General features: G+C 47.7%; 1 protein-coding gene across 1 annotated transcript; it reads right to left on the minus strand.

The window, feature by feature from the left end:
* Positions 1 to 1,545: 1,545 nt before the first annotated feature.
* Positions 1,546 to 16,388, minus strand: INPP1 (inositol polyphosphate-1-phosphatase). The gene is made up of 6 exons (XM_082205998.1): positions 15,349 to 16,388; positions 12,954 to 13,160; positions 11,435 to 11,495; positions 10,738 to 10,938; positions 7,641 to 7,815; positions 1,546 to 5,939 (listed from the first exon to the last, which is right to left on the minus strand). The coding sequence occupies exons 2-6, from the start codon at positions 13,155 to 13,157 to the stop codon at positions 5,444 to 5,446; spliced, it is 1,137 nt and encodes a 378-aa protein (XP_082062124.1). The 5' UTR covers positions 13,158 to 13,160; positions 15,349 to 16,388; the 3' UTR covers positions 1,546 to 5,443.
* Between the last annotated feature and the right edge of the window lie 768 nt (positions 16,389 to 17,156).

Below are 17,156 nucleotides of genomic sequence, written 5' to 3' on the forward strand. Positions count from 1 at the left end.
CGCTCTCTGTGCTTCTACCTGGAGGGACTTCTCTTGTCGGGCCACTGCTGCAAGGGAGGCTCTTTCCTGTGCCATCACCACACAATAAGGTACATCTTTTGGTAGGACAGTCATCCTTGCTTTGTTCCAGCTCTTTTTTTTTTTGCAGACCTTCAGACCTGTGCCTGAAGCAGATCTGCTCCGTTGACAAGTAAGAGGCAGTGTCAGAGTTCTTGATACATCAAGTGAACATTGGCAGTGTAGGACTGAGAGACACCTGCGTCTTGAGTGCGCTGCTTTAGGTAACCCAGTTTTTGTTCCTTTGTGTCTGGAGGGGAGGGCTGCTGAAGACCCTAGTCTTCCAGGTGCATCTCAGTGACACAAGAAATAGAATTTTGCAATTCTTCAGGAACCTTAATGGCAAGTGTACTTCACACTCCACAATTCAGTGATCTTTTTCAGTACAATCCTTTTGTGCTGGCCTCTCAATTTCCCCTCGCTTGATCTCTTCACAGTTCTGTCCAGGAGCCCACCACACTCAGGTGAAGCCAGCTCTTCCTGCAGAAGTCAGGTCAGTAAGAACAGCTGTGCTCCATTTCACTGGAATTTGCGGGAATGGGCCGGGGACAGACTAATCAGTCCAGATTGCTTTTCACAGACCAGCAGAAGGAACTGCCAGGCCCATGAACTCACACTTCAGGGGGACAAACGAAAAGGGGAGCATAAAGGCAGAGTTTTAAGACTGGAACCAGTCTCTCTCTTCTGCCCTGCAAATTGACGGCAGTCAAAATGGCACTCTGTGACTTAAACACATCTAGGTGAATATCCCTTGCTCGGTTGCGTTCTCTCTGCAACTTTATAACTCTTAAGGGTTTTCTTTTTCCTGAGAGAACATTCTGTATTCAGAGTGTTCTCTCAGGTTTTGCTTTTCACCTTGTTGCATAAAAAAAAAAAGCAAAAGGCGCTGGTGGTTGGCACTCCTGGTTTCCAGGACGGGGTTCAGGCCCCTGCGGTGTCCCTGCTTACTTCCAGTGCACCCCCTTTCTCTATCTATCTCTCCCCCCAAAAAAAAACTAGAATCATAGAATCCTAGAGTTGGAAGAGACCACAAGGGCCATTGAGTCCAACCCCCTGCCAAGCAGGAAACACCATCAGAGCACTCCTGACATATGGTTGTCAAGCCTCTGCTTAAAGACCTCCAAAGTAGGAGACTCCACCACACTCCTTGGCAGCAAATTCCACTGTCGAACAGCTCTTACTGTCAGGAGGTTCTTCCTAATGTTTAGGTGGAATCTTCTTTCTTGTAGTTTGGATCCATTGCTCCGTGTCCGCTTCTCTGGAGCAGCAGAAAACAACCTTTCTCCCTCCTCTATGTGACCTCCTTTTATATATTTGAACATGGCTATCATATCACCCCTTAACCTCCTCTTCTCCAGGCTAAACATGCCCAGCTCCCTTAGCCGTTCCTCATAAGGCATCGTTTCCAGGCCTTGGACCATTTTGGTTGCCCTCCTCTGGACACGTTCCAGTTTGTCAGTGTCATTACTAAATCAAGTAAGGTGCTCCTCTGATGTGTGTCCAAGATAAGCTGGATTACATGGATGCTTCCCATCCTAGCACTCCCAGCCATGGGGGGGGGGGGGGATACTTAGTCTTTTTATATATAAAAAATACTGTCTCTTAATTTTGCATTGTTTGTTTAGGAAGTAACCTAAATATACAAACAAATGGATCCTATTTAGATTATGCAGAATGTGGAAAAAGCCGGGATGAAAGAGAAATGGCAGCACGTTCACTCATTAGCAGAAGAACAACAGCAACTATCAGATGCTCAGGTGTCCTATTTTACAGAAGACAGTTGTCGATTTTCAGAGTTATCAGAGGCTTAGGATGAGGACAGGGGGCAGTTCTCTGTACAAAGGTGAATGGCCGTGCATTCCAGGTCTGGTTGAAAGATACAGAAGGAAGAGCAGGGGCACTGAAGTTGCCCATCAACAGACAGCACCTTGGCAGCAGACTAAGCACAAACACACAGGCCACAGTCTTCCCCAATACAGTGAGATGTATAGTATTCCTATGTAGAATTATAGAGTGACATAACACATCAGGGTAATATCATATGCCCAACTAAGTTGTACTGAATCACTGAAACCAAATCAATGACTATGACTTAGTAGGATATAACCTACTCATATTTTTTAATGCGCATCTACACGCAGCACATGCAAATTGGTGTCCATTCATTTGGCCAAGTGTCAATGGCTACTCTAAGCAAAGACATGCTCAATTTCTGCAACTGGGAGTATCTAGGGATGCAATATTGTATGTTCAGTCAGGCCCTTTTGTTTTCTCCTGATCCTGACGATGTTCCGTCTAATTTAGAGATTTTACTCAATCTCCTTGCAGGTTTTTGAGATTTCTTACAACACCTAGCCTATCTTCTCAGCCATAAGGATCTGACAAGGGGGGGAGGGGGCTTTCAGATATTCTTGGATGGCAACTCCCTACATGCCTGATCATTGGCCATGCTGGCTGAGTTGATGGGAGTTGTATTCCAAAGCAGCCAGAAAAGGCACCTGTTCTTCACCATCGTTTAATCTGAAGCCAATTTACTTGGGAGTAAGCCCCAATGAATTCAATAGGACCTACTTCTCTGGACACAGTTAGGATTGTGCTGCATTTTGCTTATTCAAAGAAGCTTTTTTAAAGAAAAAGAGGAGGAGGAGGAGGAAGCGGGAGCAGCAGCAGCAGCTGGAATTCTCAGGCTGCACAATACTAGAAGCCTGAATTTGCACAGAATAATTAGGGGTCAATATAAGTCATCAGCTGAACAGTAAAAACAAATGTGGCTCCATTTTACAAGATGCAAAGTGTTTTTATGTACCAAGTCTGTGCTCTTTCCTTTAGAAGAAGCTTGTAGCAGATCTGATTACAGAATATGCAACAAGCAAATATGGAACTGAGCCAGGTTTATGTTATAAAATACTCTGTCATAGGTGAAAGCTCAGCTCCGGCCTCTCAATCCAACTCTTGGTAAATAAATATCACCCAGGGGCTATCGTGCCATCTAGTGGCATAAGAGTATTGCAAGACTGCCAGCTTGTTTTAATGCGAAGGAGTGGCACAGGCATCTGTGGCCCCAGGGCTGCTTTGAGTATTCATTAATATTTCCAAACCATTATATTTCTTGTGCCCAGGGAGGATGGCGATATACCACAACATCCCCAGCATTCTTAGTTATTCCAATTAAATGCTGTTAAAAATCAATCCCACCAGAGAGGCAGTTCCTCGTAGCTTAGCCTTCCCCATCCCTTGGCTGGGGCAGATGGAGCTGTAGTTGCAGCCCATTTTCTGTGGCAGCCCCTGGACTGTGGGACTCCCTTCCCACAGAGGTGCGTCTTGCACTTTCACCAGGAACCTTTTGCTAAATGCTGAAGTCACACCTCTTCCACCTGGCCTTTGACACCTGACATTTGCATTTTCAGGACTCACCCTATTCTTGTGACTGTAATATGTTTTAGCATTTTTTAATATTGATTTTTAAATTGTTGTAACCAGCCATGGGATCTGCTGGTGAAGGACAGGTAAAACAACAAACATACATAGCAGTACTCCAATTTGTGTTCCTCTCAGGTAGTACACAGTGAGACTGAAGCACTCTAGAAAACAAAACACAGTTTGCCCCCAAAATTCTAGGAGATACAATTTGTGTTTTTAAAGTGAGGATGTATTTTGGCCAATTATACTATTGCTGCTCCTACATATTCCTTGTTTTAGTTTGATTTAAGTTTTGATCTCGTTATTTAATATACCAATTTTATATTTGATCTTTGTTGTTGGTAAAATTATGTTGAACATTTCATGAAAAGGTGGTAAATCTATTTACTGCAAGTTAGATTCCTTGGTAGAAGAAAAACTGGTACTTGTGTTCCCAAGCACACACTTCAGCGGTTATCAGAATATTCAGCTGTGTTTAATATTTCAGATTCACCTACTTTAAAAAAAATTCTGAGCATATTCTATGCAATTTGAATCTTAGGTACAGTTTATTACTATTAAAATAGTGTGCAACTGCTATAACAAGTAAAAAGAAACTTTTAAAAATTCAAATTCTGCTTGAAGATGCACACTCACATGATGTGTTCAAAGTAAATTACAGAAACCATATATAAGTTTGTGTGTTCATCTGTATACTGTTGGTCAATCTTAATTTTCTTATTCTGATTCCAAATATTTTTTTAAAAGCTGAGTTGGTTAAAAGATAGTTGGTTGGTTTCTAAAGCAATGTGTTAGAAACATCTGAAATATGGGTGGCCACAGGACAAGGCCAATGAATGGGTGAATTGCGGCCATGTCTTCTTCCCTCCCTACCCGGAATTGCATTCCTGACGTGGCTTGCCTGTGGCCTTCAGATCTTGCTGGGCTCTCAACTCCCACCAGCTCCGGCCAGCAACATCCAAAGGGCCATGTTCCCCATCCCTGTCAAGGGGGCTGGAGGTAGGATTTAGGGACTCTCAGGAAACGGTCAGTTATTCTGCATGAAACTGAGCTCATATAAAGATGATTCAGTCTGGATAAGCTGCAATTTGATACAATAGCAATTTTTGGGAGGGTATTCCCAGAATCACAGCACATACTTTGATTGATTATTTCAGCTGCTACGGCTCCTTACAAATGATCCTGAGGAAACTCTTTGCTACAGATATGCAGCCTAAACTCCCTCAACAAAACACTGTCCCACCAGATTCCGTGTTAGAGAGTAAATGCCACAAACCACAGAAGCACGATTGGTGCAGACGCTCCTCACAGAGCTGAAGGCCACCTAGACTGTCTTCATAACATGGACTGACCAGGACTGACCAACCAACCACTAGTCGCTCACAGATCAAGCTGCAGATGATCCAGATCACATGTCACAAGCAAGGAGAGTGGTTGATGCACCCCAGAAAACAGGCCTGTGCCATGGACAGCTAAAAACAGTGCTGGTCACAGTGCCCTGTGCAAGATACCAGAAGCAGAGAGGGCTAAAGAAAATCCAAATTGGAAGCTATATAATGGTCCCAATGCATGTCTACTGCATTACCCATAATACGTATTATTCATGTAAAAGGAGCAAAGCACCAAGGATCAGGTGGGGAGAAGGGCACAATTTAAGGTCACCACGACCCCCTCTGCATGCATGGAGGTTACATTTCCTGGCTACAGTTAAGATAAAAACCATGGTTTGTGGTGCATGAGTGATTTGTGATCTCTTTGCTCCTCCCCACTGGAACATGGCGGAAACAGGGCACAGAAACGCCAGAAGTCAAAGGTACAACCTTAGCTGATCCAGGTGTGTTGCCTTTGTCAGTAACCGGCTGGTCCCTTGGTAGGTGAGGAAGCTGGGGCCCTTTGCCCAGAGACTGGCTTCCTCCCCGGGTGCTGAGATGCAAATGCCCTGGAGGGAGGAAGAGGAGGAGGAGCTTTAGAAGGTGTTTGCTGCAGCTGCCAGAGTGGCCATTACAGCCTCCAGGTGCTCCCGGTGGATGTAGGCCACAAGCCCTCCTTGGTTGGCCCAGCGCTCAGCACCCAGAGCGCCCTCCACAGGCTGGTTGTAGGTCAGTTCCGGTAGCGGCTTGCGTTGCCCAGCCTGCCAGGACTTCAAGGCCTCCGAAAGGTCAACCATGCCTCCGCCAAGGGCTAGCAGGATGGCGTGGGGGCCGCAGGAGTCCCACTTAAAGGTGCTGCCCTCCGAGAGGACGTAGGCGTCGGCCAGCCCCAGCGCCACACACAGCATCTTGTACCCGGCACCGGAGGCAAAGCACAGCTGCTGCCCATACAGGGGGGCCAGGGCTTCCTGCAGTGCCACTTTCTCATTGCTGCTCAGGACCACACGAGGGGAAGTCCGCAGCTGGGGCCGGCTTAGCGAGCTCAGGGGGGTGCCCCCATAGGAGATGCCCCAGTGATATTTGCTCTGCCACCTGCAAAAAAAAAGGGACGTGTCAGAGAAGGCTAGCCAGGAAAAGCACCAGAGAGTCACGCCACGCTAGGACCTGGTGGAGACAGCAACCGGTTGATGCTGCTTTCACCATCCCCAACAAGAACCTTGATGCAAGGAAGACGGATGAGGTGGTCATCAGTGCTGTGTGAGTGGAAAGCCAAAGTGAGAGGCTGCAGCAGACAAATTGCTAGAAAAGAAAAACACAACTGGGATGGAGGCCTGGGATAAGAGGACGACCAAGGATGCCCTTTAGACCCTGTCTTGAGCAGGGGGTTGGGCTAGATGAGCTCAGAGTACATTCCAACTCTAAAATTCAACGGTTCTATTATTCTAAGGGATGGGACAAAATGCCCTGGAATCAGCTCAGCAGGGTATTTTTTATAGCCAGACTGAGAGCTGGAGTTTTTGTGAGTGATGAGGCACTGTACACTCCTTGCATGTTGCAAGATGTGTCTGCACGGGTGCGGTCGGCATGCATTAAGAACGCAGGAAGCAATTTTATACCAAGATAGACACTCAGTCCATCTAGATTAGGATTGTCCCCACTGATGGGCAGGGGTTCTCCAGAGTTTCAGGCAAGTGATGCTGGGGATGGCATCTGGACCTGCTGCTGCATAAGATGCGCTCTATCCCTGAGACACACACCTGGCTTGAGAGGGGTTCATATGCAGACATGGGCTAGATCAGCTGATAATGCCGAGCAGGGCTGTCTTTAGAATACAGTGGTGCCCCGCAAGACGAATGCCTCGTAAGATGGAAAACTCGCTAGACGAAAGAGTTTTCTGTTTTGGAGGTGCTTCGCAAAACGAATTTCCTATGGGCTTGCTTCGCAAGACGACAATGTCTTGCGAGTTCCTGCTGGTTTTTTTTCTCCCCCCCCCCTTTTCTAAGCCGCTAATCCGCTTATCAGCTGATCCGATCAGCAGATAAGCCGCTAAAAGCCGCTAATCCGTCAATGGGCTTGCTTTGCAAGACGAAAAAACCGCTAGACGAAGAGAATCACAGAACGGATTCTTTTTGTCTTGCGAGGCACCACTGTATGTGCCGCCAGGGTGCAAAGATCCGCCCAGTGCCCCCAAATTTAGTGCTGTCCACATCTACCCCCAAGATATACTTCTCCGTGGTTGCAGGTGAGGCCATGGCGGCAGCGGTGGCATCCTGCTCTTCTGAGTCTCGCTGCTGTTGTCCCTCACGAACCGAGTGCCCGAGCTCCACAAAGGCACGCAGCTTCACGCCCAGGGGCTTTTAAAAGCTCCCCAGGAGGAGGAAGGAGAAGAAGAGGGATGCAGTAATCGAACCAATGGTGGGCGAGAGCAACGCCTCTCCGCGCAGGGTGGGACTCCGGGGAGGAGAAAGCGGCCAGGGTGGAGGCGGCAGCAGCGGCTGGCTTTGAAAATGTTATTTCATAACAGGTAGATAGTTAAGAGCTTAGGCGGCTTCAGCGGCGGGTGCCTGGCACCCCCCAGAATTCAGCACCCCCAGGGTAAAGACGGCCCTGATGCCAAGCCTCCCAACTTGAGCAGTGGAATTGAAAAGCAACAACTTCGCTAGATGAAACATGGATTAAAGCGAAGCTTCACAGTAGTGAGTCTGGGTCAAGCCTCTTCCATCCGCGTGCACTCAATGGGTACCCAATGGGCTAGCCCACCTGTGGAAGAGTGCCCTGTGGTGGTGCTGTTACCTGCGTGCTGGTAGCTTTTCCTGGAAGAAGGGCTCATTGATGATGCCCAGGACAGGCTCGCCTGAGTGACGGTTGTATACGCCTATCAGCACCAGCGCCGAGCGCAGCCCTGAGGGGTAGATGCCATCCACAGGCAGGACATCTCCACGCCCACGGATGTACTGATTGGTGGAATCTGAGGAGAGAGAAGCCGTGAGATCGCCAGTTCCAAGTCTGTTGAAGAAAGTTCAGAGTAAGGCTCAGAGAGCTCCTCCTCACGGCAGAATTGCCATTTTTTAAATGGGCAGCAGAAGGCCCCCTTCATGGCGGAAGGTCCCTAGCTCAGTGGCAGAGCACTGAGGGTTTGCAGAAGGTACCAAGTTCAATCCCAAGCATCTTAACGTAGGCCTGGAGAGACCACTTCTGGAACCCTGGAGAATCACTGCCGGCCAATGCAGACAACACTGGGTGAGATGGACTAAGGGTCTCGCCCAAGTGTCGGGCAGCTTTCTCTGTGTCTGGAGCCCAGACTTTGCAGGCAGAAGGTCCCAGGTTCATTCCTTAGCATTTCCAGCTAGGGAGGTAAAAAAGGAGGAAGCAGGTGAAGGAAAGACCTGTTTTTTACAGCTTTTTAAAGCTTTTCCCTATCTCTCTCTCTCCCTCTCTTTTTTCTTTTTTGTCCTTTTCCACTACATTTTTATCTTGTTTAGACTAATGTTGGGTTAAAAAGATATTTGATATTAAGTTTTGTATTTTTCTCTATAAACTCTAACAAAATTGATTGATTGATTGATTTTTAAGGGCCCGAGACCCTGGAGAGAAGAAAAGGAGGAGTTTGGATTTGATATCCCGCTTTATCATTACCCGAAGGAGTCTCAAAGCGGCTAACATTCTCCTTTAGGATTCCTTTGAATTCAAATAATATATTGCCTACTTTTTATGCCCTTGACGAATAAATGTGTTGAGGGGTGGGTGTGTTTGTATGCATGTATGGAGAGCCACTTTTAGTCAGAGCAGAGCAGCCACTGCCAACCTGGTGCATCACCCAGCTGCTTCGGAGTAAAGCTTCCATCCGTTTCAATCAGAACAGCCATGCTGGTGGAGGATGATGGGAGTGGTAGTTCAAAACATCTGGAGAGAACCAGGGTTGGCAGAGGCTGAAGAAGACAGTACTGGGCTAGGAGGACAAATATGGTACTTGGGCCTGGTGGCATAAGGCCGTGAGAAGGGAGCTGGAGGTGGCTGAATGGATCTCCGCTAACTTTCGCCAAAAGCTAGTAGTCCCCAGAGAGGGAGAATAGTAGAAGCTGTATCGCCTGGGCTCCCTGTCCCAACAACTGCAGCACAGCAAGAGAGCACGTGCTTCACCTATGGGACCTCCAAGGTTCAAGCCCTGGGATCTCCAGGACTGAGGAACCTCCAGCATTCCCTTCCGAGGGCCGTAAGCCAGGGGTGGGAGCAGAGGCAGAACTGGGCAAATGACCTGAGGCAGCAGAAAAAGATGCCTGCCATCAGAGCACTTCCATCAGAGCACACAGTGACTGGACAAACCAATAGTCTGATTTAGTGTAAAAGTAACTCCTATTTGAGAGGTAGCCAACGAGCCACCTTCTGAATGTCAGGATCTGCCATCATTTCCAGTAACTGGCCATGCTGGCAGGGGCTGATGGGAGCTGCAGTCCAAGAATGCCTTGAGAACTTGATGTTGGCTATCCCTTTCCTGTCTTACATTATTGTTGTTGCTGTTGTTGTTCAGGACCGAAACTAGGCTTTCTTAAATTGGGTCAAAGACCCCATTTGGCACCCAACCCCCTGGATGTGTGTTTGTGTACATACATACACATACATGCAAACACACCCACCCCTCAACACATTTATTCGTAAAGGGCATAAAAAGTAGGCAATGTATTATTTGAATTCAAAGGAATCCTAAGAGGTATTATGACTGTATGGCCAAAGGGAAAACGAGCATCCTTTCCAGTAAAAGCAAATTGTTTGTCAAAAGTAGAACTTCCTTGTGCAGTAATTGTCTATCTGAAGTCAGGTTTTGAATTGGATTTATTTGGTCATATTAAAAGTTTGCATTTCCATAAGATCAGCCAAGACCCTCTGGTTTCCTTTAAAAAAATATTCCCCCCCCCCATTTTAGGCTTTTTGCCACCCACCCCTCCTCTTGGTTCTGTGCAAACCCTTTCAAGTTTTGACGTGTAAATTTACTCCCAAGCATCAACAAGATTCCTTTCAATTTTATTTTTGTTTGATTACTCATTTTAGGAAATGATAATTTTGTAGTCAATTTAGGTTCCAGGTAAGGTGAAGAAATGCTTTTTGCAAGTCTAAAGTAGAAAGCGCCCTTCCATTACAATCCTAACGCAGCGAGGCTGACCAGCGCTTGCCTCTGGCAGGAAAAATGCTCTCACACACCTTACTTTCCTGTGTGTAGATCATGTACAGTCTGAAAATGACTCAACGTTAGCTATTGAAAAACATTCAAAGTTCAGGGATCATAGAATCATAGAATTGTAGAGTTGGAAGGCACCTAAGAATCATCTAGTCCAACTGATTCTCTTCCTCAGTTTTCTGCCCCTCCAGAATTTCTTTCTCACACTAGCAAATCCACAGGGGATTCTATCTTCTGCTTCACTGGGGAGAGCCAATCAGTCTCTCCAGATTTTCCAACTCTCCCTCTCCCTGAAATTGTGTTGTAAATAAGCCTTCTTCAGCTTCATGGAGAAAGGGGAAGGAGCTTGTGGATGCCATGCTCTTTTTCATCTTTCTCTCCAGCTGAAGCCCAGACGTACTGGGAGGCTAGGGGCCTCAACGGTGCCCCTCTGGAAGCTTCATCCAGGGCAGAAACCTTGGCTAGATCCCCACTAGCTACGGCTCTGTGTTGTTGTTGTTGTTATTATTTATTGGTTGAGTTTTTTGCCCAAGGCAACTCAAAGCAACTTACCACCAACCCCCTAAAAATAAAACACCCTCACGGAGATACATTCAAGCAAGCAAGCAAGCAGAAATCCTCTGGGAGGAAGATCCCCTTGCCCAACCGAGCCCAAACTCTTATTTCCCGACCCCATCGAGTGCTCAATCCAAAATCCACCCTTGACGCATGGCTTACCTATGGGATCAATCCACACAGCCATGCTCTCTGTGGAGATAGTCACAGCCACATCATCCAGCGCTGGGTCTGAAAGCACCACTTCCTGATGAATAGCTGCAGCCAGCAGCTCGGCTGCTGCTTGCTTCCGGTCAAGGACTTTTTCCAACAGGGCAGCAGTTTCTTGTTGTGTGGGGCAAACCTGAACCACCACCGTCTCCCCTAGAAGTTCAAAAAAACAAAATTTAGTATGCTGGAGGGCTTTTCCTTGGAGGGCGGCTTGCGGGCTGGTAAAACGACTCCCATGGGCTGCTTGTGGCCCCTGGGCCTTAGGTTGCCGAACCCTGATCTAAACACATCCCAGAGAGACTACAAGCGGTAATGCACAGGGGTTCCTCAGATGACTAGTTGTTGGGGAAACTGTAGATTTGAAAAATATAAGCCTAGAAGAACAGTAGCCAATAAAAAAGGTCAAGTGCGGTTCAGAAAAGTCTTTCGCGGGCAACAAAAGGGACCTGGAGTTGGGAGAACTGACTTTAGGAATAGAAAAGGGAGTCTAATTTCAAGCATAAAGTACATCAGAGTCTGCAGCAACAGAAGATGATGGCTCAGCCAATGATTCCAATTAAGATAAAGCTGAGAAAGAGAACCAGCAGTTTGATAGAGCAATTAATAAAAATTTGCCCTCTCCCTGCCACTTAAGGACGCCATCACTCACCGAGGCCATTTTCAAATTTGTTGGACTCCTCACCACGGATATGATCTTGTAATTCTGGAAACTGGTAGCGCCAACAATGGAGAAGGAAGGGGAAAGGAAGAAGAGAGAGTGGCTTAGTCACACTGATGAGTCAGGTCTAAGAGAAGGTTATTTTGGTCTTTCTGCCCCATCATCCCCAGTTCCCACTGGATCAGAAAGGGACAACTGTGCATCAGTGCTTGGAATGAATTAGTTCGGTTTAATGATGTTCATGGAATTAGGACAAATATCTCTAAACTGCACGTGAGAGCAGCTTCCATAATTGTCAGGTGAACTGAACATAAATTATGTTCATTTTATGACAGAATTTTGAACAATTTGTAATTCATTTTCAAGTTGATTTTCTCATATGTGTTTTTAGCTCTTTAACCCTTTAGGGCTTTTATGTTTTAAGTTCGTAATTGGTGTGTGTCTGTGTTGACGGAATGGAGTATTTAAAATAGTAATAATAACCTAGACTTTTCTCCTGAATGCACTAGCACTATTTGAATGGCTGGTCCTGCTCTGACATGTCTGCGTTCTGTAATGTCCTTAGTAGGTTGGGCAACCACACACACAGGCTTGTGGCTAGATCTAATTCTTCCCTTAACCCCAGGGAAAGAATCCTCTCTACAGGCACTCCCATGTGTCTAATAAACTGAGTTATGGCCTAAAAAATTCCCTCCCCCATTTGATGACATTGTTTTATTATTATCTTTATATCCTGCCTTTCCTCCAAAGAGCTCAAGCAGGCGTACTTGGTTCTCTCTCTCCCCATTTTATCCTCACAGTGACTCTGTGAAGTGGGATAGGCTGACACAGGAAAACTGGTGCAAGGTCACCCAAGGAGATTCATGGATCTGAGCCCTGGTCTCCCAGGTCCTAGTCTAACACTCTGCACCGCACAACTCTTAGGCAAGCCAATGTTCTCTCGATCTAATTTGCGGATAGTAATGATGGCCTACCTTCGTAAGGTAGCCTTACAGAGTAATTTTGAGGATTGCTGGGCAAATTATGCAAAGACCATGCAATATATGACACTTTATAGATGTGAGCTGTTATTATTCCAACAGGTGAAGGATGAAGGCACCAGGTTGTTCCCACTTTCACAACCATTGGGAGCAGGGTGGCTTAGCCACTGCAAAGGGCCGTAGGTCAGCGACAGCCCATCTCCTTCACATGCAGAAGGTCCCAGGTGCAATCTCTGGCTTTTCCTGGCAGGCCTGGAACAGGAGCCTGTCTCAAGCTCATGGGAACCGAGGCCAGCCAGTGTGGGCAATGCTGAGTTAGATGGTGCGATGGACTGACTCAGTATAAGGCAGCTTCCGATAGTCTTATGGTTCCAGCTCAATCCCAGGTCCTGCTTCCAATTTAGGATAAGTGCAGCAGCCGCTATCAGCTTTCCCCCTTCTACATTTCCCCTAGCTCTGGCCTGCGATTGCTATATAAACCCTTCTTTACGTATCCTACAGTGATGGGGCCCCTTCCCCGCAGCAGATACCTTTTGCCCCACATCATGCTTGATGACCTCTTGGATCAGCACGTCGGCCAAAGTCTTGAAGTCCTGCAGGAACTTCTTGTTCTTGTCCGCCCCTCTCTTCTCCTCAATGAGCAAGCTGAAGAGTGCCTCCTCTTGGCGGCACAGCTGGGCAATGCAGGCTGCCTTCTCCGATGCCGCAAGAAGGCTCTTCAGAAGAGCTGCCATGGTCTGGGGCAGGGGAAGGAGGAAGGCAGAAGCAACCGTGAATGCAAATTCAAGAGGCAGGCACAAGAGTCACATTCCTTCATCCTAAACCCCATCCTCTCTGATTGGTTACAGTGCCTGGAGAAGCCCGGAGAGAAAGGGGCAGTGGTGCAGGACGCAGTGGCGTAGCGTGGGTTGTCAGCACCCGGGGCAAGGCAAGTAATTTGCGCCCCCTAACCCGTGGATTTGCGCACCCTAACCCTAACCCCCAGATGTTGCGCCCGGTGCGGCCGCCCCCCCCTGCACCCCCACACTATGCCACTGGCAGGAGGCAAGATTCCTAGGTTACTGTGCCATCGCTTGGAGTGTACTGGAAGCCAGCATGGTACTGTGGTTAGAGTATTGGACCACGGAGGCCCAGGATCAAATCCTCAGTCAGGCACCAAGCTGTCCGCACCACCTACTAATGAGATGGCAAGATTGTTGTGAAGGATAAGGAGGGATGGGGAGAAGAACCTTGTATGCAGCCCATAGAAAGGATTAAAATATGAACAAGTACAGCTGCAATCCTATACTCCTGGGGAGCAAGCCCTATGGAACAAGGGTGACTTTGCGCCAAGTAAAAAGGCATAGGATTGCAAAGTCACCTATGTACAGACCAGTAAGGAGCCTTTTTTTTTGGGTGGGTGGGGGAATTCTGTGTTGCTGTTTAATTGCTCCAGTGTAACTCAGTTAGCTCAGTTTGAAAGCACGTCAAAGTGCAAGCAGATAAAAAGGTACTGCTCCAGCAGGAAGGTAAACCGCGTTTCCGTGTGCTGCCCTGGTTCGCTAGAAGCGGCTTAGTCATGCTAGCCACATGACCCGGAAGCTGTACGCCAGCTCCCTCGGCCAATAAAGTGAGATAAGCGCCGCAACCCCAGAGTCGGACACGACTGGATCTAATGGTCAGGGGTCCCTTTACCTTTTAACTCAGTTAGCTAGCCAGCCTGAAGAGAATAAACCCAGAAAAATACAGTGCTACCTATTGAAAATGGAGGGACAGAGAGAAAGATTAACAGTGCGACCCTATGCATGTTTACTCAACTTCTGAGAAAGCATGCACTGCACAGCACTAAAGGAAGGAACATGTACTTCCTACCAAAGGGAGTTAGAGATGTAAACAGAAGGAAGACATAGTGCTCCTTCCCATCTCTGAGAACAGTGCTAGAGTGAACGACCAACAAAATCTCTGGGATTTTGCCCAGGCTTCTATCATCTGATAAGAATAATGGATGGAAGCATAGCACTTTGCATTTTTATGAGCTCTTAAAAGTCCTTTCACTGGTGTTTCTTGCAATTAGCACCTCTGTGCTACAGATGCCTTGTGCCAACAGCGTCCAGTATCCTGGCACACCTCTCTTGCTATGATTATTTCTCAGTTGCAACCCCAACATAAAAAGATATAATGCCAAATATTAGGTAGCTAGGAGAAGAACACTAGGAACATTCCGGAGTAAACCCTTGGCAATATTCTTGTCCACAGCCACAGTCCACAGCCACAGGAGACAGAGAAACACAGAAGGAGGAAACGGGGGTCAGAGGGTGGGAGAAATGGAGCAGGAAACCGTGGAGTTGGAAGTCCTTTCCTATGAACTGCCAGACCCTCTCTCCTAGCACAATAGCGAGAAACCTCTGGCCCTCCAGAGGTTGCCAAACTACAACCCCCATCAGCCCTTGCAAGAACAGTCAATGAAAAGGGGTGATGGGAATTGTAGTTCCGCAACATTTTGCGGACCAAAGGTTCCCCACATCGACTTTAGAACTTTTAAAGCAGCCTTGACTACCTATTTCATAGCCCATGTAAACCATGTGCCCAGGGCGAGGTGTTCTAAATGTCGACCTTCCTATTCAGCACCATCCCACTTCGCTTATTATGACTGGGGCGCGCGGGGGGGGGATCCACACCCCCGCGGGACCCCAAAGAAGCCCCCCGACCCCAAGACCCCCCGCCGTGCCACGTCACGGAAATTAACACCTTCGCCGCCGGATGAGAAGCCGCTCGGTGTTCCGCCCGCTGCCGCGCCCCGCGCCAGTTTCCGTTCCCCGGCCGGGCCGGGCGAGGCACCCGCTCCGGAGCCAGGAGAGGGGCAGACCTGGAGGAACCGGGCCAAATCGAGGGGGGAGCCCGCGGATCGAAGGCAAGCCCCGCGGCGCATCTTTCCGCGCTCCTCACCTGTCTCCCGGCGAGGGCTCCGCGCAGCTCGAGCGCCTGCTCCAGGGGAGGAACCGCCGCCGGCTGGATCGCAGCTCGCAGCTCCTGGAGTCCACGCCTGCCGGGCCAGGAGGCGGCTGCCCAACTCTGCCCCGACCGACCTGACACATGTGATTGTGTGCTCGGCCCTCGCAGGGGCGGGGAAACCTCAGGCGACGCGGCGCTCCTAAATTGAGCCGGCGCGCGGTTTTAATCTCCCCGAAGGCATCCTTCACCCTGACACCGAAAAGGGCTTTGCAGGGCTGATGGGGGAAGAGGCAAGGCAAGAGCAGGAAATCATACCGAGACACGGTGCCATCAACTTGGGGATCAAGCGAGTCTTTGATAACTGAATTCATTCATTCATTCATTCAGCATACCATTTGCAAATTACTGGCACGTAGCCCATTCCCGTGCACATTCGTCTAGAGAAGAAAGCCCCACTGTGTGAAATAGAATACAACCCCTGAGTAAATACATTATGCAAAGAGATGCAGGCAGCATTGTAGTACAATCCTATACAGTAGTCACACTGAGTTCAGTGGACTTTGTCGCAGGTAAGTATTAACTTCTAGCAGAAGTAGTGCCAGGGCTCATCCCTGCCCAGAAGTCACTGCATGCCAAGCAAAAGTTCTTGGTATATTATTCCTAAAATTTCCAGGTGCTGTAGAAAAAGTGACAGTGCAACCCTACACATGGATTACCAGAATTAAGTCCCACTCAGTGGGGTTCACTTCCTACTCCCAGTGATTATGTTTATGATTTTATCCTAAAAACAACATCAGCTTTGGTTTGAACTTTAGCTAGAATATCCTAAACCCAGATTGGTTGTAGTTTTATTTACTGCTGTAGAAAAACATATTCTGTAGGTACATAGTCAAAATGGTGAGTTGTTTCCTAGTTCCTTAAAAAAAAAAAAATTAAAGATTTTCTTGGTTTACGAAAGTACATGCCTTGTCTCTTTTTTCTGGTTGTACAGTCTTTCTTAAAAACCAGTTACATTTGTTGTGAGATATTAGTGTTGAGTACATTATAAGGTTGGGGGAGAAGGGGGGGAGAAGAGGGGTAGGGTGTTGAGGCTTATATTCTTTTGTATAGTGTACATGTGGGGTTTTGTGTCAGCATCAACTGGGTATGTTCTCTTTCTATTCGTATACTACAGGGGTCAGCAAACATTTTCAGTCATGGGCCGGTCCCCACTCCCTCAGACCTTGTGGAGGGCCGGAATACATTTTTTGGGGGAATTATGAACCAATTCCTATGCCCCACAAATAACCCAGAGATGCATTTTAAATAAAAGCACACATTCTACTCCTGTAAAAACACACTGATTCCTGGACTGTCCGCGGGCTGGATTCAGAAGGCGATTGGGCCACATCCGGCCCCCAGGCCTTAGTTTGCCTACCCATGGTATACTACATTTCCTTGGTAGTGAGAGGTATTAGGGGGCAGGGTGTGGTTAGTTGTCTGTGGTTGGCTGCAGTGGGGTTTGTTTGCGGGGGGGGGGGGCTTGTTGGGTCAGGTAAGCCAGATTGATTCGTATGCCGTCTTCTTGTTGGGCTGTGTATGTGATATCCTAGTTCCTTATTTGGCAGTTCACAGATCCTTTATCAGTTTAGAGCGGCCAATACAGTCTGAATGAAGAATTAAGGTTTATTTACTAATTAAGGCGCTCAAGGTGGCATATGTGGTTCTCTAATTTTTTCTGAAAGATAGTGTCTGGCACAAGGCCACCAAGTGAGCTTCATGGCTTAATGGAAATTTGAACCTTTTTTAACAACATCTATTCA

The sequence above is a fragment of the Podarcis vaucheri genome, assembly GCF_965113315.1.
Source record: "Podarcis vaucheri genome assembly, chromosome: 2".
In the NCBI taxonomy this organism is placed as follows: domain Eukaryota; kingdom Metazoa; phylum Chordata; class Lepidosauria; order Squamata; family Lacertidae; genus Podarcis; species Podarcis vaucheri.